At 38.3% G+C, this 25493-nt stretch overlaps 3 protein-coding genes across 3 annotated transcripts; all 3 read right to left on the bottom strand.

The window, feature by feature from the left end:
- Window positions 1-1275: 1275 nt before the first annotated feature.
- LOC103304448 (olfactory receptor 7D4-like) lies at window positions 1276-2235 on the bottom strand. Its single transcript, XM_054716888.1, has one exon. It carries the CDS (start codon window positions 2212-2214, stop codon window positions 1276-1278), a length of 939 nt encoding a protein of 312 aa, XP_054572863.1. The 5' UTR covers window positions 2215-2235.
- Window positions 2236-11546: 9311 nt separating this feature from the next.
- On the bottom strand, window positions 11547-12482 carry LOC129149296 (olfactory receptor 7D4-like). The gene has a single exon (XM_054716890.1). The coding sequence runs from the start codon at window positions 12480-12482 to the stop codon at window positions 11547-11549; it is 936 nt and encodes a 311-aa protein (XP_054572865.1).
- A 9376-nt stretch (window positions 12483-21858) lies between these two features.
- Window positions 21859-22797, bottom strand: LOC103304450 (olfactory receptor 7D4-like). Its single transcript, XM_008161341.3, has one exon. It carries the CDS (start codon window positions 22795-22797, stop codon window positions 21859-21861), a length of 939 nt encoding a protein of 312 aa, XP_008159563.3.
- Between the last annotated feature and the right edge of the window lie 2696 nt (window positions 22798-25493).

The following is a 25493-nucleotide window of genomic DNA, read 5'->3' on the forward strand; positions in this document are numbered from 1 at the left end:
AAATGGAACTCCAGAGCACAGGTCTGGTTTGCCTGCTCGATCCCTGGCAGGGGGCCTGCAGGAGGCAGCCAATCAATGATTCTTTCCCATCATTGATGTTTCTATTGCTCTCTACCCACACCTTCCTCTCTGAAATCAATTAAAAAATGTATTCTATTAAAAAAGAGCTGTCTCTGACAGGACATATTTCCCGGTCACTTCTGCTCTCACATATTGGGAAAACTAGGTTCCAGCTGTTGCTAGATGTTGGAAGCACTAGAGATGGTGAGAGGATCCCAGGGAATGTGGGGGGACTGTTGGTAGCACGTACTCCTCCATGCTTCCTTGCAGACTCAATTCTATCAACCTTTTCCTCCCAAAGTGAATTAGGTTCTAAACATGTTTTACATATCTATAACTAATATTCATGAGGCACCACAACAAAGTTCCAGAAATAAATTAAATCACATGAGAAAACAACTCTTATTTTACTGTATTCATTATTACTTGATTTTGGATCTTATAGGGTGTATCTCAAAATTGTAATAAAGGGAAATATATGTCGAAAGAAAAAGGAAAAGAAGGATGATGGATGGAAAGAAGAATCACAAAGTATGACATATCTCAGTTTTTGAGACAGTAAATTCCTATATGTCATCTGAAAAAACCATCTTTTAAATATAGATTCCTACTCTGAATTTGAAAATCACATCATAGTTCCTATGTAAGGTAGGATAGTAAAGTCAGCTTGCTAGGCTATAGTCAAACTCAATCTCAAACTCTTTTTTTTTTTTAAAGTGAAGTGAGAAAATAATCTCAAAGAAATGTTTTCAAGATGAAATTAAGTCATTCATGTAAAGAAACAAGTAGAGTCCTGATATCGTAAGCAGGTTGTTCTGATTACTGTATAATTTTAATATACTTTCTTCTGGAATAAAAGCAAGCATACAACCTAATTAAGGTGAAGATTAGCAACATATGAAGACAACTTTTTGGGAAACTAAGTCAGCACTTGATATGATAAGTGCTTTAAATTTAGGAATAGATGCAGAAATGCTGACTAAACATGGAACACTGTGGACACCAGATAGGGAAGAAAAGTAAAAAAGGAATACTCAAAGGAGTTGTTGAAAAGAAACTAATACAAAAACAAAAAAAAAATGCGAAATCACACATGCTTTGGAAATAGAAGAAATCAAACCTATCATTGAGGAGTGGAAAAGAACCAGATATTTAAATTTGCAACATTTATATTTGGACACACAATGTACACTTAGTTCTGAGGCCAGTAATCCATCACAGACAAGGTGCTGCTAGGTTGAGGAGCCTTCTCAGGGCCCCCTTCACATCCTTGTTCCTCAGGCTGTAGATGAAGGGGTTCAGCATGGGGGTGACAACAGTATACATGACTGAGGCAACTGGGTTGTGTAGGGAAGAATGGGTCAGGGCAGAACTGAGGTAGACCCCTAGGCCTGTCCCATAGAACAAGGAGACCATGGCCAGGTGAGACCCACAGGTGGAAAATGCTTTATATTTCCCTCCTGCAGAGGACATTCTCATTAAGAAGGCGACAATCTTAGAGTAAGAAAAAATAATCCCAGTAAAAGGAAACACAACCAATAGAACAGAAGCTACATACATGAAGACGTTACTGATGAGGGTGTCAGAGCAGGCCACCTTGAGAATCTGAGCCAGTTCACAAAAAAAATGTGGAATTTTTGTGCCCATACAGAATGTCAGCTGCCTCATCAATAGAATATGAATGAGGGAGACCCAGAAAATGATGAGCCAGGACATCAAAACCAAAAAGCCACAGAAGCGTGGGTTCATGATGACTGTGTAGTACAGGGGTTGCCAGATGGCCACATACCGGTCATAGGCCATCACAGTCAGGAGGAAGTTGTCCATTCCAGCAAAAATCATAAAAAAATACACCTGAATGAGGCACCCGATGTAGGTAATGCTTTTGCTCTGTGCCTGGACATTCACCAGCATCTTTGGGACCGTGGTGGAGGTGAAACAGATGTCAACAAAGGACAGGTTGGAGAGAAAGAAATACATTGGGGTGTGGAGGTGGGAGTCAGAGCTGATGGCCACAATGATGAGCAGGTTTCCAAGCACAGTGAACAGGTACATGGACAGGAACACTCCACAGAGGACGGGCTGCAGTTTAGGATCATCTGAGAGACCCAGGAGCAGGAATTGTGACACTTCTGTGTGGTTTTCTGTTTCCATGCAGCTGGTATGTCTTATAAAGAAAAAAGCCAAGGCAATATTCAATATATAGCCAAATGGCATCTCTATTATTTATCACATTTTGATTTCACCTTTGCATGAACATCTAACATGATCTAGTAGTCATTCCTATGCCAGTGATTCACTCATTTAAGTGGTAACCTAATTTTATTTCAAGTTGTGTAATCATTCAAACTTTCTTTAATTTAGCAGAAATCTTTCTCTGTCTCTTTATGTTCTCCTTACTAATTCTATTATCCAAATTTATGGACATATACCAATTTCTTCTTTCATATGAGCCTTACAAAATAACTAAAGGTGTTTAAGGTCTTTTCTTTGATAATATCTATACTTCTTTCATTTTGTAATAGTGATTAAAACACGTGTTTTCATTTCACGTAACTTTAATTCTGTAATCTGATGCTTTATATTGATGTCACAATTAACTCTACATATACCTTACTGTTTCTTTTTTTTATTTCATATATTTTTATTAATTTTTTTACAGAAAGGAAGAGAGAGGGATGGAGAGTTAGAAACATCAATGAGAGAGCAACATCGATCAGCTGCCTCCTGCACACCTCCCACTGGGGATGTGCCCGCAACCAAGGTACATGCCCTTGACCGGAATCGAACCTGGGACCCCCCAGTCTGCAGGCCGACGCTCTATCCACTGAGCCAAACCAGTCAGGGCTACTGTTTCTTTTTAAAATGTGGTTACTGCTATTACCATCTTTCTGAGGTATGAAAATGCCTTTAATCACAGTAACAACTTGATAAAGTATAGCTGTTATTATTATTATGAATCCATCCCTTCATCTCAATTATTATTTTTTTGTTTAGCCTCATCTGAGGATATTTTTCCCCACTGATTTTTAGAAAGAGTAAAAAAGAAGGGGAGAGACAGAGCGAGAAAAACAACAATGTGAGAGAGACACATTATTTGGTTGCCTTCTGAATGCTCCCCTGCAATTGAGGTACATGGCCAAGACCAGAATTGAACCTGCGACCCTTTAGTCCATTGGCCAATGCTGTAATCACTGATCTAAACCAGTGATGGCTCAATTATTTTTTATATATAACTCTTCCAAAGTATAGTATAGAGCTGTGATTTAGAAAGTAGGATCTTGAGTCAGAATTCATGGAATAGAGTTTGGTCTACCAGGTTACATTTCTGTGATCTTGACAAAATTATTTAATGTATTTTAGCTACTGATACCTCACCTACACAATGACAGTAGTAAATATTTTCTATATTGTAGGACAGATGAGTGATTAAATGAGGTGGTGTGTGTGTATAATTTTTCTAGTGTAGTTTCTGTGGCATACAGTAGACACTTGATAAAAGTGAATTTCTGTTGTTACCATCACCATAAATCTGTCTTGCATGGTCATCATTTTTAGTATTTCTCTTAAACTGGGCAGTCATCATTATAAACACAACAGGTCTGTTATCTTTTTTTTTTTATCACCACAAAACACTTCTAATTAATGAAGATCCTTATGGCTTCTTATTTCAGAGACTGCCTACCAAGTGGATTCTTCCAAGAAGAGGAAGATGCATATGGACTACATAGATACTAGGGAAGAACAAAAGCACACTACCTTAAAAAAATACAAAGCATGTGTGAGGTCATGTGTGCATGTGTACATGCTCTCAAGTGGAGATGTGTTTATTAAAATCAGTGGAATTAATTGGAAAAATAATATAATTCATGTAAAAGTATTCAAAGTGCCTATACATGAAATCAACCTAAAAATTAAAAGGCAAATTTAAGATTTGAAAATAAAAAGGCAACCAGTCAAAAGGGAGAAATATTTGCAAGCAATACCTCCAATACCCAACATATATAAATAATTCATTCAACTCAACTACAACAACAACAACAAAAAAAAAAACCCCCAAGCAGTTCAATTAAAAAATGGGCAGAGGACAGGAACAATTTTCCCAAAAAGACATGCTAATAGCCAACAAACACATGAAAAAAAAATGCTCAACTTCACTAGCTATTGGGGAAATGCAAATAAAATCCACATTGAGATGTCACCTCATACCTGTTAGAATAATTATCGTCAATAAGAAAAGAAATACATTTTTAAGAACATGTGGAACTTGGTGTCAGAAAGGATTTGAGAGAACCATGAGATAGAGAACAGGACATTAGGGTCAGGAGGGACAGAATGTGTGAGTCCCACAGTTTGAGCATTCTACAATATTCCTTAAAGTGCCTCTCATGTTGGTAATTTTAAGTTCATTTGTGGGTTATAAGTTGTAACTGTTTTTGCTCACCATTGATTGTCCTTTTAGGAACCTATTTGGTGCCTGGCACATAGTAGGTGCTCAATGTTATGTTAGATGTATAATAAAGTTTGAGACCAAAGTGTCAATTATAACACAAAAGGGAAGTCTTCCAGTTCATCATGTAATTGGTTTCCTCTTGCTAAATGAGGAAACCAGTGGCAATTTCTTAACTCAATACCAGCTGTTTTAAAATTGCAGACAAAAGAAATCAACAAATAAAGAAACAAAACAAACTTATAAACATGGACAATAGTATGGTGGTTATCAGAATATTCTACATTAACTCACTAGAAGAGTTGTGCTAAATTCATGAACAGACTAATATAGTAAACTTCATCTTCAATTAGTTGATATTCTGCTATACATCTAAAGAGATCGGAAAAATGAGGAGAAAAGTTTGCCTCAGTACTGAACATCAGAAATAATTATATTACTTGTAGATAATATTGTGGACACTAAGGTGAAACAACAATAACATCAATAGTGATATCAGTGAGTCAGATCTGCTGCAAAATAGCTAAGTAATACATTAGAGACTCAATCACATTAGGAACAGCATAGATAACACCTCATGCATAGATCTCCAGTGAGTATTTAAAGAATAAATGGTTTGAACACGAAATCAAGAAAAGCCTACAATTATGGGAAATATTAGAAAAAAAGATGGAAATACTCTGGAAAACAATTTTCATTGTAGAGATCTCTTGATTCTGAAGAGAGAGACGGAAACAGAACAAAAGCTGGAAAAGAAAGGGGTCAGTGGAAACTAAAATACCTTCAAAGCACAGGGACTTCATTGTAGTAAGCTATATAATACAGGACTGTCCCAGTCTAATTATTCCAAAGGTAAAGCCCGGTACCCACTTGTCTCATTTCCTTTTCATTCCAACAGCCCTCACTGGAATACAATGACCAGCAGGATACTACTGAAGCTTTCTGTTCTCCAAGGTCTGTCCCTGGAAGCCCAGTTGAGTTTTTATTTGCCTGGGTTCAGAGAATGAAGGAAAACAGCAAAAGGTACAAGTTTAAAATTTCAAGTACCTCAAGGGTTGAATTCCCAGAGCTCCTCATTAAGTAAATTGTTCTATTGTTGTTTCATTCTCTAAACAATTCAGATTCCCTGGGGAGCAAAGATGAAAGAATGGAAAAATTTTCTCTGATGCTGTGTCTGTACAAGCATCAAAGGGGGGAGATAAATTTATTTCCTCTGAGGAGAAACACTTCTTTCTTTGATTTGACTTAAAAGTGGCAAGGTGTCTCCTAAGGAATGTTTAATGGTCTCACAAACCAATTTTCTCTGATGTTCTTCCTTTGAAGAACATTTGGAGATTTCATGGATTACTTGGTGTCCACAATGTCAACAAAGCAAAGAGGTCCTTTCAAAAGAGAAGCAGAGTTGTAAAATAGTTTGGTTCTGTGGAAAGGACCAACAAAACAAGGGCTGAAAAATGTTCTTGACATTTCCTGGTGAGATGGATATTCTGTTGACATTAATGAGGGCTCCATTTATTACCTCGAAATAGAGGACTAGAGACCAAAACAATACAGGTAGAGGGGTTTGAAGAGTGAGAATTGGGAGAAAATAGGTGACAAATATAAACCACTTATCATGTTTGTGGGAAAGGGGAGGAGAGAGCATAAAGCATAGTGTAAAGACAGTGTGGAACATGAGGTGGCTTAAGAAAAATTTAATGGAACAGATTCAGCTTAAAAGAGAATGACCAAATTTAGTGCAGACATTTGAATACATAGGAAGTGCTGACTACATAACCCATAAGATACAGTCAATAGAAGTCACTGACAATCATAGTGTGTTTCATCTTTGATTTACTGGTACTTGAATCAACTTCTTGCATAAGTTTTTGAGTAGCTCTTCCATGCTTACAGTAGGTCTCTTTTAGGGGAGAGGTTGAGTGAGATGCATTAAAATATAAGATGATCAGTGGAAAGAATTATAGCTTCTGCTATTGTAGGGGGTATTAAAGCCACACTGATACTCAGCGTCTATCTCCTCTGCTACCCATTCTCAATTCTCCTTACCCTTGAGTATTATCTGTGTTATGAATGACTTACCTGGTGGGGTGATCCTAACTCTCACCCCTAGGGTTAACCAGTGTCACCCCAATAAATAAAATTTAAAAAATTATCCCTATGCTTTTTATTCTTTTTGTTGAAATGACAAAATGAATCGCTGCTTTTCATTTTCTTTCCTTTTTGTGTGTGTGTGATCCCATTTGTATGAAATGCCCAGAATAGACACAACTATAGAAATAGGGCACAGATTAGTGATTGCCAGGACCAAGGAGGGCACTGGGGAGTGACTGCTTCCCTCCTGGAGTTTCCTTGTGGGGTTTTGAAAATGTTTTAGAACTAGACAGCGGTGATGGTTTTATAACACTGTAAATGTACTAAATGCCACTTAATTGTTCAGAACTGTTCATTTTGTTATATAAATTTTACCTCAATTAAAAAATACATGTTTATAAAAGTTTCCAAACACTATCTTCTCACCATACCCCTGAGTGGTTTTCTTCTCTTCTGCCCAATTAGAGTAAGCAGAGTAGTCCCCTTTGCTGGGAAGGCTACTCCGAGGCCCCATTGTGGTCATCTCCCTGAGTGGTAAGTCGTCCTCCAGGCTTCAGCAAGCTTGCTCATGGTGCTGGAGGTCATGGCACTGTCCCTCTCTGAAGACACATCCGCTGGATCTTTTTCTTCATTTCCTTTGCATATTGTTTGTTTCAGCTGTTCAATCCTCATCTTGCAGGGAATTATTTCCCATCTCAACTGATCTGTTACCCATTTTCCTCCCATAGCTTTTAACATTTCTTTTTGAAATTCTTCCTGCTTGCTCTTAAGTTGGCTCAACTGTTCCTTCTTGTCTATAAACCTCTCACGGTCCAGGCCATCAAAGTAGACGAAATCACCATTCTGAATGCACTTGGCACAGGTCAGCCACCAGCGGGTGGTTTGCACAGTGGACACTGCTCCACCGCCATGTACAGCTCCTCCACATCGTCCACTGAGTCCACCAGGTCTCCAGCCAGCGGAAGGGGCCACAGCCAGGAGCCTCTGGCACCCTGTGTCTCTTCCCACTGGTAGATGCCATGATAGCCTGAGAGCCGAGCCAGTCACTCATTTCCTTTTCTAAAGTGTTATTATTAGTATGCTAGCGGCCTGGTGCACGAAATTTGTGCATGGATGGGTTCACTAGGCCTGACTGGTGATCAGGGAGGATCAGGTTCCTCTCCTCCACGCCTTCCCCCTTCCTCCTTCCCTCACTGCCTGTGTCTGCCGCCACCCCCGATTCCCCATTCCAGCCCAGGGACCCAGCTTCGATCAGGGGATCAGGGCCTGCCAGCCAGGGGAGGGACCAGGAGGTTGGCTGTTGGGCCCCATCGGCGATAGGGGCCTGCGGGCTGGGGGCAGTTCCAGCATTGAGCGTCTGGCCCCTGGTGGTTAGTGTGTGTCATAGCTACCAGTCGTTCTAGTTGTTCTGTCCGAACAATCGTTTAGGCTTTTATATATATATATATATATATATATATATATATATATATGTGTATATATATAAATATATATATAAATATATATATATATATATACACACACACACACTAGAGGCCTGATGCACAAAATTTGTGCAAGAGTAGGCCTTCCTTCCCCTGGATGCCAGCACCAGGCTTCCCTAGCAGCCCCAGCTTCGTCCAGAAGGACATCTAATTAGCATGTTACGCTTTTATTATTATTATAGACTAGAGGCCTGGTGCACAAAATTCATGCATGGAGGGGGCGTCCCTCAGCCCAGCCTGCACCCTCTCCAATCTGGGATCCCTCTCACAATCCGGGATGACTGGCTCCTAACCACTTGCCTGCTGGCCTGCCTGCCTGCCTGATCACCCCTAACCCCTCTGACTGCCAGTCTGATTGCCCCCACCTTCCCCCCCCTGCCAGCCTGATCGCCCCTAACCTCTCTGCCTGCCTGCCTGCCTGATCACCCCCAACTGCCCTCCCCTGCCAGCCTGATCGCCCTTAACTGCCTCTGCCATGGCCCTCACCACCATGGCTTTGTCCAGAAGGAAGTCGGATGTCTGGAAGGTGGCTGGTCAACCTGGTTTAATTATCATGTTACCCTTTTATTAGTATAGATAGATTATATAGGATAGGATTGCTTAAATGGGGCAGGGAGCAGCCTTTTTCAGTAGGAGGAGATGCTCTTGGCAGACAAAAACACATAATCCCTATATCTGGACTGATAGCCAGCCATATGCACTATACTGCCAAACCGGTCATTAAAAAATTGAATCACTTTCTTACACCTTACACCAAACAGCTGTTGCCCTTAAAACCCCTCCTCGGCCCCCACCTTAGGTTCTGCCTTCACAGTTCACCCAGATTTGATTCTGATTGGTCGATTCTATGCCAGTCAGAATCGCCAGGCCTATCTCCGGGCCTGATCATAGAGGCGGGGCTGATCAGCAGCCACCCTAGGCTGCTGGTGAGTGGGCTGAACTGCTGACCTCTGGGAGAGAGCGAGAAGCTTGGCTGCTGGCGGGGCCAGGAGAGAGAAGCAGGGTCTGATCACCCTGCTTCTCTATCTGGGCCTCGCCAGCAGCCACTGCGGCTGCTGATCAGCCCCACCTCTCTCTCTCTCCAAGAGGTTAGCAGTTCAGCCTGTTACCCTGCTGGGTGCACAGCCTGGCATGCGGTTGAGCCTCTAGTCATTGTGGATGTTATGACCCTGGCTCTTTATATATATATAGATTGGAAAGCAATGGATTTTTATACATTTGTTTTATATCCTATAAATGTACTGTATTTGTTTGTTGTTTCTAATAGTGTTTGGTGGAATATTTAGGGTTTTCAATATACAGAATCATGTCATCTGTAAAGTGTGACATGTTTACTTCTTCCTTCCCAATTTGGATGCTTTTTATTTATTTCTCTTGCCTGATTATTCTGGCTAGAACTTCTAGAATTATGTTGAGTAAATGTGGTGAGAGTGGGCATCCTTGTCTTGTTTCTGGTTTTAGAGGAAAAGCTTTCAGTTTTTCACCATTGAGTGTGACATTGGCTGAAGGTTTGTCATACATGGCCTTTATTATGTTCAGGTACTTTTCTTCTATACGAACTTTATTTAATGTTTTAATTATAAATGGATGCTGTACCTTGTGAAATGCTTCTTTTGCATCTATTGATAGGATCATATGACTTTTATCCTTGGTTTTGTTACTGTGATCAATTATTGACAATGTTTGCTTTTGGGGGACAAGTGTGCAGGGCAATGGCATCATGCAGGGATTTAAGGGAAACAAATTCTAATGTTTTAAATCTCTATAAAACATGAATTTGGAAGCAAATAATGATAAATGCTTATATTTTTAATATTAATGATATTTATAATAGGTAAAGGTTAATTGAACAATTTCTAAGTGCCTGGTAGTATTCTAAGGCAGTGTTACTACCACTAAGAACTGTAGAGATTATTATTTAATTGCTTCTAGGTTGTGATGAGGCATCAGTACACTTTACAATATTCACAGGTAAACATAATAATCAACTAGGACTGAAACCCACTTGTCCAAGTACTTTAGGTTTTATTTAATTTAATTTCTTAAAACAGACCAATAAGGTAAGTTCAATTATTATCCCCATTTTACTGATGTGGAAATTCCTTAGGTGTTTGTTACATCAATTTATTTACTTTTCTCCTTTGTATTTTGTCCAAAATTAAATCATAGTGTGACCTGGCAAGAGAAATAAAGATCAGAGTTGGCTTTAGCGAGTTGAATTAAGGAAAATTGTATTTAAGAAAAATTAATTTCAAATAGAATTGGGTTAGCACTGGCTGGTGTGGCTCAGTTGGTTGGCGTTTCATCCTATACACAGAAAGGTTGCTAGTTGGATTCCCAGTCAGGGCACATACCCAGGTTCTGGGTTTGACCCAATTCGGGCGCATGGGGAAGACAACAGATCAACATTTCAGTCTCATATTAATGTTTCTCTCTCTCTCTCTCTCTCTCTCTCTCTCTCTCTCTCTGTCTCTCTCTCTCTCCCCTATTCTCCCTTCCCTCTCTCTCAAGTCAATAAAAGCATGTCCTTGCAAAATCAATTCTATTAACATTCTTCCTCCAAGTGAATTAAGGTCTAAACATGTTCCACAAGTGTGTAACTATTACTTCTCATCCCCACAGAGTTACAAAAAAATTAAATCATGTGAGAAAACAACTCTTATTTTATTGTATTCATTATTACATGGGTTTGGATCTCAGAGGATCTATCTCAAAATTGCAATAATAGGAAATAATGGTCAAATAGAAAAGAAAGGAAGGAAGATAGATAGAAGGATTACAATGAATGACACATCTCAGTTTTCGAGGCAGTAAATTCCTATATGTCATCTGAAGACAACATCTTTCAAATCTAGGTTCCTACTCTGAACTTGAAAATCACACATCACAGTTCCTGTGAAAGGTAGGATAGCAAAGTCAGCTGGCCAGGTTGTTGTCCAACTTCAACTCAGTCTCTTCTTTTGAAAAGTGAAGTGAGAAAATAATGTCAAAGAAATGTTTTAAAGATAAGATAAAGTCATTCATGTGAAGAGACAAGTAGAGTCCTGATATCCTAAGCACGTTGTTCCATTAATATATGATTTTCATATAATTTCTTCTGAAAACAATAACAACAATAAGCATACAACCCAATTAAGGTGAAGATCAGCAACATATGAGGACAACTTTTTGGGAAACTAAGTCAGAACTTGATATGATAAGTGCTTTAAGTTTAAAGTTAGAAATATTAAGAATAGCAGCAGGAATGCTGACCAAACATGAAACATTGTGGAAACCATATAGAAAAGTCAGAAAAAAATTTCTGAGGGAGTGCCTGAGAAAAACTAAAGTGAAATTACACAGTTTTGGAAATAGAAGAAATCAAGCCTGTCTTTGAGGCATGAAAAAGAACCAGATATTTAAATTTGCAGCATTTACCTATGGACACACAATATACACTTAGTTCTGAGGCCAGCGATCCATCATAGACAAGGTGCTGCTATTTTGAGGAGCCTTCTCAGGGCCCCCTTCACATCCTTGTTCCTCAGGCTGTAGATGAAGGGGTTCAGCATGGGGGTAACCAGGGTGTACATGACTGAGGCAACTGAGTTTTGTAGGGAAGAATGGGTCAGAGCAGAACTGAGATAGACCCCCAGGCTTGTCCCATAGAACAAGGAGACCACAGAGAGGTGAGACCCACAGGTGGAAAATGCTTTATATTTCCCTCCTGCAGAGGATATTCTCATTAAAGAGGAGACAATCCTAGAGTAAGAAAACAGAATTCCTGTGACAGGAATCACACCCAGAAGGGCAACAGACACATACAAGACGATATTATTGATGAGGGTGTCAGAGCAGGCCACCTTGAGAATCTGAGCCAGTTCACAGAAGAAATGTGGGATTTCAGTGCCTACACAGGACAGTCGCCTCACAAGAAGAGTGTGAAGCAGAGAGACCCAGAAAATGATGAACCAAGACATCAGAACCAAAAAGCCACAGAAGCGTGGGTTCATGATGACTGTGTAGTACAGGGGGTGGCAGATGGCCACATACCGGTCATAGGCCATCACAGTCAGGAGGAAGTTGTCCATTCCACCAAAAATCATAAAAAAATACAACTGAATGAGGCACCCGATGTAGGAGATGTTTTTGCTCTGTGCCTGGACATTCACCAGCATCTTTGGGACCGTGGTGGAGGTGAAACAGATGTCAACAAAGGACAGGTTGGAGAGAAAGAAATACATTGGGGTGTGGAGGTGGGAGTCAGAGCTGATGGCCACAATGATGAGCAGGTTTCCAAGCACAGTGAACAGGTACATGGACAGGAACACTCCACAGAGGACGGGCTGCAGTTTAGGATCATCTGAGAAACCCAGGAGGAGGAATTGTGGCACTTCTGTGTGGTTTTCTGCTTCCATGCAGCTGGTTTTTCTTATGAAGAAGGAGGCAAAAGCAACATTCAATAAACAGCCAAAGGGCATCTAAGGGAGTCATCAACTTTTGATTTCACCTTTGTGTGGACATTGTTCATGATCTAGTAATCATTCCAATGACAACGATTCACTCATTTAAGTGGTAGCCCAATTTTATTTTAAATTGTAGTAATTATTCAGACTTTCATTAAGTTAACAGAAACTTTCTCTTTTTATGCTCTACAGACTGGTTCTAATTCACTTATCTGGATTTATGGACATTAACCAATTTCTTCTTTTATATGAACCTTTCAAATACATAAAGACATTTAAGGCCTTTTCTTTGATAATCTCCATGTTTCCTTCATTTCATAATGGTAATTAAAACATGTCTTTTCAACTCAAACATCCTTAATTCTGTGTGACCTGATGCTTTACATTGATGTCACAGTTAACTCTCCATGTGCCTTATTGCATTTGTTTCTAAAAATATGGTTACTGCTCTTACCACTTTGTGTGGTTCAAAAATGCCTTTAATTTTAGTAAGTTCTCACTAAATACAGTAATTGTTATCATTTTAATTTATTCTTTCATTACAATTGTTTTTGATATGTAACTCTTTCTAAATACAGTATAGAGCTGTGATTTAGAAAGTTGGATCTTGAGTCAGATTTCCTGGAGTAGAATTTAGTCTACTGTGTTACATATGTGTGATCTTGACAAAGTTATTTAATCCCTCTTACCTGCATATACCTCACTTACACCAGGGGAGTAGTAAATATTCCCTGTAATGTAAGATGGATGAGTAATGAAATGAGATGATGTATATAATTTTTCTAGTGTAGTTTCTGTGACATAAAGTGGACATGTGACAAAAGGGAATTTCTGTTCTTAACATCACAATAAATCTGTCTTGCATGGTTATCATTATTAGTATTTCTCTTAAACTTTGGCAGTCATCATCATAAACTTAACTGGTTTGTTACCTTTATTATTTATGGCCATGTAGCGCTTCTAATTAATGAAGATCCTTATGGCTTCCTCTTTCAGAAACTTCATGCCAAGTAGAATCTTCCAAGAAGAGGAAGATACATATAGACTACATTGATACTAGGGGAGAACAAAAGCACACTACCATTTTAATAAAATAGAAAGCATGTGTGAGGGCATGTGTGCATGTTTAAATGCTCTCAAGTAGAGAAGTGTTGCATATAATCAGTGGTATAAACTTAAAAAATAGGCTTCATTTAAAATTATTCAAAGGGTCTATAAATGAAATTAGCCTAAAAATTGAAAGGCAAATTTAAGATTTGAAAATAAAAAGCAACTAGTCTAATGGGAGAAGATATTTGCAAATAATACCTCTGATAAAGGGGCTAATATCCAAAGTATATAAGAACTCATACAACTGAACAACAACAACAACAAACAAACAAACAGTTTAATTAAAAAATGGGCTGAGGACCTGAACAGATACTTTTCCCAAGAAGACATACAGATAGCCAACAGATGTATGAAACAATGCTCAACTGCACTAGTTATAGGGCAGTGATGGCGAACCTATGACACACGTGTCAGCACTGACATGCATAGCCATTTCTGATGACATGCGGCCGCATGCCGAGGATGAAACATTTGCTGCTCCTGAGGATGAAACATTTGCGACTAGAGTCTTGGAGTTAGTTTTTTCCTCAAAGTGACACACTACCCGAGTTATGCTCAGTTTTTTGGTGAAGTTTGACACACCAAGCTCAAAAGGTTGCCCATCACTGCTATAGGGGAAATGCAAATAAAGTCCACATTGTGATACCACCTCATACCTGTTAGAATGGCAATTATCAATAAGAGAAGAAATAAGTTTTTGAGATGATGTGGAGAAAAGTGAAGGTTCGTGGGATTTAAAATTAGTGCAGCCTCTATGCAAAACAGTATAGGGGTTTATAAAAAATATAAACAATAGATTACCTTATCACCCAGGAATTCCTTTTCAGTATCCAACTGAAAAATTTGAAAACACTTATTGATAAAGATATATGTATGTACCTTTATGCTTATTGCAGCATTATTCACAATAACCAAGAATGGAAACAACCTTAGTGTCCTTTGACAGATGATTGGGTAAAGAAGATGTGGTGCATATAGTTCTCAGACATTAAAACTATGAAATACTGCCTGACTGGTTTGGCTCAGTGGATAGAGCGTCAGCCTGTGGACTGAGGGGTCCCGGGTTCAATTCCGGTCAAGGGCATGTACCTTGGTTGTGGGCACATCCCCATCAGGGGATGTGCAGGAGGCAGCTAATCGATGTTTCTCTCTCATCGATGTTTCTAACTCTCTATCCCTCTCCCTTCCTCTCTGTAAAAATCAATAAAAAATATATTAAAAAAAACACAAACAAACAAAAAAAACTATGAAATACTGCCATTTGTGCCAACATGGATGGATCTTGAGAGTATCATGCTAAGTGAAATAAGTCAGATGGAAATCGACAAGAACTATGTGACTTTACTCATATGTTGGATATAAAACAGAAATCAACAAATGAACAAATAAATCAAACCCATATACATAGATAGCAGTATAGTGGTTACCAGAGAGGGAGGAGATTGGGGGGAAAATAAAGGAAGTAAAATGGAGTCAAATATTTGGTAATGGATAGAAACTAGACAGTGAGTGGTGAGCATACAATATAATATACAGATGATGTATTATAAGTTTTACACCTAAAACTTATGCATTGTTATTAACCAATATTTTTAATTTAAAAAGAAAGTAAATGTTTATATTTTCAATGATAAAAATGTTCCACTATTACTAATATCTAGAGGATGCAGATTAAATAAGGAGAGAAAAAATATTATACTGAGGATCCATTGAATCTGTAGACGTGTAGAAAAGGCTACTCTAAAATACAAAAACTTGAACTATGAGAGGAAGGATGTATAATTGTGAATTAGGAGAAATTCAAAAAGCACAAGCATTTGGGACTAAGAGAACCGAATTTTCAGTTGTACATGTGTCGGTGAGCTTGGTAAAGAAGGGATTTGAGAGAACAGTGAGATAACAAACAGATAATTGGGGTCAGGAGGGACAGAGTATGTGAGGCCCACAGTTGGAGCATCCTGTACTATTCTTTAAAGTGCCTCTCATGTTGGTCACTTTATGTTCATTTGTGGGTTATAAGTTGTAACTGTTTTTGCTCACCATTGTCATTCCAGGGACTTATCAGGTGCCTGGCACAAAGTAGGTGCTCAACATATACAAATGTTAGATGTATAATACAGATTGAGACCAAAAGCATCAAATATAACACAAAAAAGAAATCTTCAAGCTCATCATATAATTGGTTTCCTTTTGCTAAATGAAGAAACCAATGACAATTTCTAAATTCAATAAAGAACAGTTGTTAAAGCAGCAGACAACATGATATTCTACATTAACTCACTAAAATATTTTTGTTAAATTCACTAACAGACCAATATAACCAGTTCCAAATTTAATTATTTTATATTCTGCTGAACATTTAAGGAGAGTGGCAAAATGAGGCAAGGAAATTAGCCTGAGAACTGAATGACAGAAATAATTATATTATTTGTAGATAATATTGTGGACACTGAGGTGAAACAACAATAATAACAATATAGAACTATTAAGTTTTATCAGTAAGTCAAATCTGCTGCAAAATAGATAGGGAATGAAATAAAGATACCCAATCATATTAGTAACAAAATAGACAATACCTCATGCATAGTAGATCTCCAGTGAGTAGTTAATGAATAAATTGTTGAACATGGAAATCAAGAAGAGCCTACAGTTATGGGAAAGGGTAGAAAAGAAGTGGAGATTCTTCGGAGAATAATTTTTATTGAGAAGAGGCTCTGGACTCCAAAGAGGGGGAGAAGAAATTAGAACAAACACTGTAAAGACAGGTTTCAGGGAAAACTGAAGTACCTTCAAAGCACAGGGACTTCATTGTCTTAAACTATAAACTACAGGACTGTTCCAGTCTAATTATTCCAGAGGTAAAGCCCAGTACCCACTTTGTCTCATTTTCTTCTCATCGCACCAGCGCTCTCTGGAATACAATGACCTTCTCTGAAGGGTATCACTGAAGCTTTCTGTTCTCCAAGGTCTGTCCCTGGGAAGCTCAATTGAGCTTTTATTTGGCTGGGACCAGAGAATTAAGGAAAGTGGCAAAAGGAACATGTTTAAAGTTTCAAGCATCTCAAGGGTCGAATTCTCAGAGCTCCTCATTAAGTAAATTGTTCTATTGTCTTTTCACTCTCCAAACAATTCAGATCCCATGGGGTGCAAAGATAAAAGAATGGAAAAAATGTTCTCTGATGCTGTGTCTGTATAAGCATCAAAGGTGGGAGATAAATTTATTTCTTCCAAGGAGAAACACTTCTTCCTTTGATTTGACTTAAAAGTGACAAGGTGCACCAAATATATATTTGGTGCATTTTCAAACATCTATGTAAATGTCAAGCCCTTAAAGAGGCAGAACACTCCAAAGCACACTTTCTTGCTTGACTAGTATCTGCAATGATTAAAGTCCAATTCACATGAGAGGGAGAGAAACTTAGTTGAAAGTATTCTAGGCTAAGAGAGTGACTACAGCTATGGCTCACAAATGCATAAGCTTTGAAAAGTCATTTATCTTCAGTGCCTCCATCCCTAAAGTATCTACACTGTGCTTTGGAGAAAGTTAGATTTATAGAAAGAAATATCAAAAACCAAGGGAATCCCAAGAAATCAGAAACACCAATCAGAAAGGATATATGCACCCCTATGTTCATAGCAACACAATTTACAATAGCTAAGATTTGGAAATAGCCTAAGTGCCCATCAGCAGATGAGCAGATTAAAACACTGTGATACATCTACACAATGGAATACTATGCTACTGTAAAAAGAAAGAACTCTTCCATTTGCAACAGCATGGATGGACCTGGAGAGCATTATGCTAAGCGAAATAAGCCAGTTGGAGAAAGATAAATATCTCATGATCTCACTCATTTGTAGAATATAATGAACAACATAAACTGATGAACAAAAATAGATCCAGAGACATAGAAGGATCAAACAGACCATCAAACCTCAGAGGGAAGGCAGGAGGTGGAGGGAGGGGTAAGAGATCAACCAAAGAACTTGTATCCATGCATATGAACATGACCAATGGACACAGACAATAGGAGGTTGGGGGCATGTGCTGGGAGGCCAGAGTGGTTGGGGAGAGGTCAATGGGGGAAAAAGGAAACATATGTAAAACTTTCAACAATAAAAATTTAAAATTAAAAAAATAAAAAAAATAAAAATATAAAAATATAAAAGTGACAAGGTGTCTCCTAAGGAATGTTTAATTGCCTCAGGAACCAAAGTCAGAAACCAACTTCCTGTGACGTTCTTCCCTTGAAAAATCTTTGAGGGTTCATGGGTCACTTGGTGTCCATAGTGTCACCAAGGCAAAGAGGTCCTTTCAAAAGAGAAGCAGAGCTGTTAAGTAGTTTGGTTCTGTTGAAAGGACCAACCAAATGTGGGCGCTGATTTACACAGCCCCTTGTTATGTGTGCACCTCTTCCTGGCTCTGGTTCTCTGGGCTGCAGAGCCTGGCCTGGGATTGAGATCCCCATGATCCTCAGCAGGAACCTTTGCATCTGAGATATCCCTCCAGAATCTCAGCCTCTGCCCATGAGCGTGAGGACAGCCATTTTTGTCTCCACACTTTTTTACCAGTCTGGATATAACTTGTTCTGTAAAACCTTGGTTATAAGACTTCTGTGCAGCTGGTCTTCAGTTGATTGTTCTATATTTTAGTTGTAATTCCAGTTTGGTCCTTGGCAGAGGTGAGTGTACCTTGCACCTACTCTGCTGCCATCTTGAACTGATCACATTTTCATGTACCTCTTGTCCATCTGTATGTCATCTTCAGAAAAAATATCTATTCAGATCCTCTGCCTATTTTTAAATTAGATCATTTGGATTATGCTATCGAGCTGTATGAGTTTTTAATATATTTTGGATATTAACCTCTCATAAGATATATGATTTGCAAATATTTTTTCCATTTCTGAAGTTTGCTTTTTCATTCGGTTGATGGCTTCCATTGTTATGCAGAAGCTTTTTGGTTGGATGTGCTCCAATTTATTTATATTTGATTATTTTGTTTTTGTTTGAATCAACTTTTTTGTATAAATTTTGGGAGAACCTCTTCCATGATTTTTATTAGTCTGTTATAGGGGAAGAAGGTGAATGAGGTGCACCAATAAGAAGAGGGTCAGTGGGACAATCTATAGCTTCTGCTTCTGTAGGTGGTCTTAAGGTCACAACTGATACCCAAAGGTGCATTATATTTTCTTAAAAGCAAAACCACTCCTGGATGAATACTGATCTACCATGACCGAGAAGATTAAAAAATGGAAAATGCAGACAAAAATGGAGTGAAGGAGAGACGCTGGTTTTCCTCAGGTTCAGACAGAATGAACCTAAAACAGCAACCTCTAGTCAAGAGAGTCTTTGCATGGAGAAGAAGGCCTTGGAAAGAAGCAATAATGTCATTTGCTGTATAAACTAATGAAAAGGTTATAATGACCTCTATGGTCTGATGTCCATCTATATATCTAACCTATTTCTAGTAACTCAGCCATAGTTCCATATATCTTCCTTATTGAATGGCTCTTGAATGTTACCTACACATATTTGCAAGTTACATTTCTCCTTTTTATTCAATACTCAAGGCATATTCTTCTATTAGCAGTTTTTCATGAATACTAAGTATTGTGAAGATGTGACAAATATGAAACCTTCATTAATTCATTGTGAGAATTTAAACTGGTGTAGCCACTTTAAAAGGTACCATGGCAGTGTTGTAAATAGTTAAACATATATTTACCATATGACCCAGTAATTGCACTCCAAGGTATCTACCCAAGACAAGTGAAAATGTGTATTAGCACAATGTTCACAGCAGCATTATTAATATCTCCAAACTGGAAATATCTAAATGTTCATCAACTGTCAATGGATAAGCAAAATGAAGTATAAACATACAATAGAAGCCTATTCTGCAATATAAGACATAAAATATTGACACACACTTCTACATGAATGACCCAAAAAATACACCAAATAGAAGAAGCCAGATACAAAAGGCCACATAGTTTATGATTCAATTTACCTTATATAAAATATGTAGAAAATACAAACATATTAAGACAGAAAGTGATCAGGGATTTCCTAGGGCTCAAGTGGAAGTGGTAATTAACTTTAAATGGGTAAAAGGGTATTTTTAAGGTGATGAATGATTGTAAAATTGGATTTTGTTAATGATTATATAACTCTATAAATCTACTAAGATAATTGAACTTACAACATCAATTGAATTTTATGATTTAAACTATATCTCAATAAAAATATTAAAACATAAATTTTAAAGAGTTTTTCCTGGAATTACTCAATGTGAGTTAAAAACTTTTGTTTGAACAGGACCTGCTACACACCAACATTCTGATGCTTACCACTCCACAGTGCAATCATTTGTATCTCTCTGGTTCCTTCCTTGATTTGTCGAGTAGACAATAAATACACATTGGATTAAATTAAATCAAGATGAATTTAAGTCTCTATAACAAATTGTGGCTTTTGCGTAATTTTACAGTCCTTCCTGTGTCCCAAACAATTAATTTCTGTTTTTTCTCCAACGTCTCTAATTCCTTTCATGATATTATCTTAATTGATCACATTATTAGCCCCTGTATTGATTTTTGTTCACGCAGAAGCAGATGCTGAGCCAAGGATTTATGTGCAAACACTTTATTGGAAGGAGCTAAGAACATGGATGGGAGAGAGGAGACTGATACACAAAAGAAAATATATCAGATGAAGCTTGCATTATGGCACCTACCACTGTGAATAAACAGAGATTTCATCTCCAGGCGAAATTCCGGTAAATGATAAAAAACACAAACCTCAGCATTATTCCAGATGAAGGATGAAAGACATGCTTTACTTTATACCTCTCCATCAAGAGCTATCTCTGATGGGACATAATTCCCTGTCAGTTCTGCTACCACATATTGGGCAAAGTCGGGTCCAGCTGGTACTGGATGTTGCCAGTCATGCAATGGAAATGGTGAGAGGATCTCAGGGAATGTGGGGGAAATGTTGCATGTACTACTCCATGCTTCCTTGCAGACTCAATTCTGTTAACATTCTTCCCCTAAAGAATTAAGTTCCAAACATGTTCCACATATGTGTAACTATTCTTCCTGAGGCACCCCTACAGAGTTCCATAATAAAATGAGATCACATGAGAAAACAACTCTTTTTGTATTGTACTCATTATTACATGGTTTGAGATCTTAGAGGTCTATCTCAAAACTGCAATAATGGGAAATATAAGTCAAATAAAAAAGGAAATGAAGGAAGATGGATGGAAGGAAGGATAATAAAGAATGACACTTCTCAGTTTTCCAGGCAGTAAATTCCTATAGGGCATCTGAAGAAACCATCTTTCAAATCTAGATTCCTACTCTGAACTTGAAAACCACATCACAGTTCCTATGTAAGGTAGGATAGTAAAGTCAGCTAGACAGGCTGTAGTCCAACTTCATTGCAGTCTCTTCTTTTGCAAAGTGAAGTGAATGAGCAAAAATATCTAAAAGAAATGCTTTTAAGATGAAATTAAGGCATCCATATGAAGAAACAAGTAGAGTCCTGATATCATAAGCATGTTGTGATGATTACATATGATTTTCATATAATTTGATCTGGAAAAATAAGCATACATCCTAATTAAGGTGAAGATCAGCAACATATGAGGACAACTTTTTTGGGAAACTAAGTCAGCACTTGAAATGGTAAGTGCTTTAAATTTAAACTTAGAATTATTTTAAAAATATATATTTTATTGATTTCAGAGAGTGGAAGGGTGAGGGAGAGAGAGATGGAAACATCAATGATGAGAGAGAATCATTGATTGGCTGCCTACTGCACACCCCCACTGGGATCAAGCCCACACTATGGGCATATGCCCTTGACGGAGATTCAACCCAGGGATCCTTCATTCCGCAGGCCAACACTCTACCCACTGAGCTAAACCAGCTAGGACATAAAATTAGAATTCTTAAGAATAGCTGAAAGAATGTTGATGAAACATGAAACATTGTGGACAGCATATAGGGAAGAAAAGTAAAAAAGGAATTTTTGAGGGAGTAGCTAAGAAGAAACTAATACAAATACAAACAAAAGCAAAATCACACATTCTTTGGAAATAGAAGAAATCAAGCCTGTCTTTGAGGTGTGAAAAAGAACCAGATATTTAAATTTGCAACATTTAACTTTGGGCACACAATGTACCCTTAGTTCTGAGGCCAGAGATCCATCACAGACAAGATGCTGCTATTTTGAGGAGCCTTCTCAAGGCCCCCTTCACATCCTTGTTCCTCAGGCTGTAGATGAAGGGGTTCAGCATGGGGGTGACCAGGGTGTACATGACTGAGGCAACTGAGTTTTGTAGGGAAGAATGGGTCAGAGCAGAACTGAGGTAGACTCCTAGGCCTGTCCCATAGAACAAGGAGACCACAGCCAGGTGAGACCCACAGGTGGAAAATGCTTTATATTTCCCCCCTGTAGATGACATTCTCATTAAGGAGGAGACAATCCTAGAGTAAGAAAACAAAATTCCCGTAAGAGGAAACACGCCCAGTAGCGCAGTAGCCACATACAAAATGATGTTATTGATGAGGGTGTCAGAGCAGGCCACCTTGAGAATCTGAGCCAGTTCACAAAAGAAATGTGGGATTTCAGTGCCGACACAGAAGGTCAGCCGCCTCATCAGTATAATATGAAGCAGGGAGACCCATAACATGATGAACCAAGATACCAGAACCAGAGTGCCACAGAAGCGTGGGTTCATGATGACCATGTAGTACAGGGGGTGGCAGATGGCCACATACCGGTCATAGGCCATCACAGTCAGAATGAAGTTGTCCATTCCAACAAATAGTGTAAAAAAATACACCTGAGTGAGGCACCCAGTGTAGGAAATATTTCTGCCCTGTGCCTGGATATTCACCAGCATCTTTGGGACCGTGGTGGAGGTGAAACAGATGTCAACAAAGGACAGGTTGGTGAGAAAGAAATACATTGGGGTGTGGAGGTGGGAGTCAGAGATGATGGCCACAATGATGAGCAGGTTTCCAAGCACAGTGAACAGGTACATGGACAGGAACACTCCACAGAGGACGGGCTGCAGTTTAGGATCATCTGAGAGACCCAGGAGTAGGAATTGTGATGCTTCTGTGTGGTTTTCAGCTTCCATGCAGCTGCTGTATATTCTAAAGGAGGAAAAGCAACATTCAGTAAACAGCCAAATGGCATCTCAGCTGGTCATCACCTTCTGTTTCCATCTTTGTGTGGGCATCCTTCATGATCTAGTAGTCATTCCAATGCCAGTCATTCACTCATTTACGTGGTTACCCAATTTTATTTTAAATTGTGTAATTATTCAGACTTTCTTTAGTTTAGCAGAAGTCTTTGTCTTTTTATCTTCAACTCTCTGATTCTAATTCACTTATTGAAATCTATGGACATAAACCAATTTCTTCTTTCATACCAGCCTTCCAAAATAACTAAAGACATTTAAAATGTTTCCTTGGTATTTTAATGGGGAGTGCATTGAATCTATAGATTGCTTTGGGTAGTATGGACATTTTAATTATGTTGATTCTACCAATCCATGAACATGGTATGTTCTTCCATCTGTTTATGTCTTCCTCTATCTCTTTTTTCAGTGTCCTGTAGTTTTCCGCGTATAGGTCTTTTACCTCCTTAGTTAAGTTTATTCCTAGGTGCTATGGTAAATGGGATTGCTTTTTTAGTCTCTCTTTCTGTAAGTTCACTATTGGTGTATAGAAATGCCATAGATTTCTTGGTGTTAATTTTGTATCCTGCTACATTGCCAAATTCATTTATTAAGTCTATTAGTTTTTTGACGGAGTCTTTCGGATTTTTTATGTACAATATCATGTCGTCTGCAAATAAAGATAGCTTTACTTGTTCTTTTCCAATTTGGATGCCTTTTATTTCTTCTTCTTGTCTAATTGCAATGGCTAATACTTCCAGTACTATGTCAAACAGGAGTGGTGAGAGTGGGCATCCCTGTCTTGTTCCTGTTCTTAGGGGAAATGTTTTTAGTTTTTGTCCATTGAGTATGATGTTTGCTGTGGGTTTATCATATATCGCTTTTATTATGTTGAGGTATGAGCCTTCTATTCCCACCTTATTGAGAGTTTTTATCAAGAAAGGGTGTTGGATTTTGTCAAATGCTTTTTCTGCATCAATTGATATGACTATGTGATTTTTATCTCTCAATTTGTTTATGTGATGTATCACGTTTATTGATTTGCGGATATTGTACCATCCTTGCATTCCTGGGATAAATCCTACTTGGTCATGGTGTATGGGCAACAGACCTAAATAGAATCTTTTCAAAAGAAGACAGAAGGAAGGTCAAGAGACACATGAAAACATGCTCAACGTCACTAATTATCCGAGAGATGCAAATCAAAACAACAATGAGGTACCATCTCACACCTGTCAGAATGGCTATCATCAACAAACCAACAAACGACAAGTGTTGGCGAGGATGCGGAGAAAAAGGAACCCTCGTGCACTGCTGGTGGGAATGCAGACTGGTGCAGCCACTGTGGAGAACAGTATGGAGTTTCCTCAAAAAACTGAAAATGGAACTCCCATTTGACCCAGTAATCCCACTCCTGGGAATATATCTGAAGAAACTAGAAACACCAATCAGAAAGGATATATGCACCCCTATGTTCATAGCAGCACAATTCACCATAGCTAAGATTTGGAAACAGCCTAGGTGCCCGTCAGCAGATGACTGGATTAGAAAACTGTGGTACATCTACACAATGGTATACTATGCTGCCATAAAAAAGAAGGAATTCTCATCATTTGCAGCAACCTGGATGGAATTGGAGAACATTATGTTAAGTGAAATAAGCCAGTCAATGAAAGAAAAATACCACATGATCTCACTCATTTATGGGTAATAAAGAACATTATAAACTTGAACAAAAAGATAGATACAGAGACAGTAAAGCATCAAACAGACTGTCAAATTACAGGGGGAAAGTTAGGGAGAGGTGGGGGAGATAAGAGATCAATCAAAGGACTCGTATGCATGCATATAAGCATAACCAACGGATGCAAAACTCGGGGGGGTGAGGGCATATATGGGAGTGGGTTGGGGGGTGGCAATGGTAAGATATGTACACATATAATACCTTAATAAAAAATTGAAAAAAAATAAAAATAAAATGTTTCCTAATCTCCACACTACTTTCATTTCATAATAGTGAATAAAACATGTGTTTTCAACTCAAACAACCTTAATTTTGTGACCTGATGCTTTATGTTGATGTCACAGTTATTGTGTTTTTTTCTAAAATATGATTACTGCTATGACCGTCATTGTGAGATATGAAAATGCCTTTAATCACAGTAAGATCTTTCTAATTTATAGCTATTATTAGCATTATTAATCTATCCTTTCATCACAATTATTTTTTATATATAACTCTTCCAAAGTAAAGTATAGAGCTGTGATTTGGAATATAGGATCTGAGTCAGACTTCCTAGAACAAAATTTGGTCTACCATGTTACATCTCTGTGACCTTGACGAAGTTATTTAATCTCTTTCACCTGCAGATACTTCACCTTCTCAATGGGAGTAGTAAATAATCCCTACATTGTAGGACAGGTGTGTGATTAAATGATATGCATATCATTTTTCTAGTGTAGTTACTGTGATATACACTGGACATATGATAAATGTGAATTTCTGTTCTTAACATCACAATACAACTGTCTCGCATGGTGATCATTTTTAGTATTTCTCTTTTTTTAAATTTCTTTATTGATTAAGGTGTTACATATGTGTCCTTATTCCCCCATTACCTCCCCTACCCCCCCAACTCATGCCCTCACCCCCT

Source organism: Eptesicus fuscus, chromosome 6, assembly GCF_027574615.1.
Source record: "Eptesicus fuscus isolate TK198812 chromosome 6, DD_ASM_mEF_20220401, whole genome shotgun sequence".
Lineage (NCBI taxonomy): Eukaryota > Metazoa > Chordata > Mammalia > Chiroptera > Vespertilionidae > Eptesicus > Eptesicus fuscus.